The sequence below is a fragment of the Fulmarus glacialis genome, unplaced genomic scaffold (genome assembly GCF_000690835.1).
Source record: "Fulmarus glacialis isolate BGI_N327 unplaced genomic scaffold, ASM69083v1 scaffold40289, whole genome shotgun sequence".
NCBI lineage: Eukaryota > Metazoa > Chordata > Aves > Procellariiformes > Procellariidae > Fulmarus > Fulmarus glacialis.
In genome coordinates, this window is record NW_009233331.1 from 846 (window position 1) to 1183 (window position 338).

The 338-nt window shown below is 60.1% G+C and overlaps 1 protein-coding gene across 1 annotated transcript in view; it reads right to left on the reverse strand.

The window, feature by feature from the left end:
• DNPEP (aspartyl aminopeptidase) overlaps nucleotides 1-338 on the reverse strand; it is a gene marked incomplete at both ends in the record, with an annotated part of 3308 nt that overhangs the window by 435 nt on the left and 2535 nt on the right. The window contains 2 exons of the mRNA XM_009585291.1: nucleotides 94-133; nucleotides 288-338. The exon at nucleotides 288-338 is cut by the window's right edge and continues 3 nt beyond it. Coding sequence (XP_009583586.1) covers nucleotides 94-133; nucleotides 288-338 — 91 coding nt within the window. The remainder of the gene's footprint in view (nucleotides 1-93; nucleotides 134-287) is intronic.

Consider the following 338-nt stretch of genomic DNA (forward strand, 5'->3'; position numbering starts at 1 on the left):
GGACCAAGCTCCAGGGAGCGGCTGGGTGTTTCACAGCACTGCAGGACAGACGGACAGCACCCGTCCCAGCCCAAAGCAGAGGGCTGCCCTCACCTTGTGGAAGGCCGGACGATGATTCTCCTCATGCTTGTCCCTGCAAAAGAGAAGCAGGAATTTCATGCGACAGCCCTCCCTCCCTGCCGAAACAAGGACTGTCCTGTCTGTACTCCCTGAGGAATGACAGGGATATGTCCCCCCAGCCAGCAGGGCAGGCTGCCCTGGCCTGCGGCACTGCTCAGACTACTCACACGTAGTTCGGGTGCACAGCGTGAGCCATATCGGCGCTGATCATGTAGGAC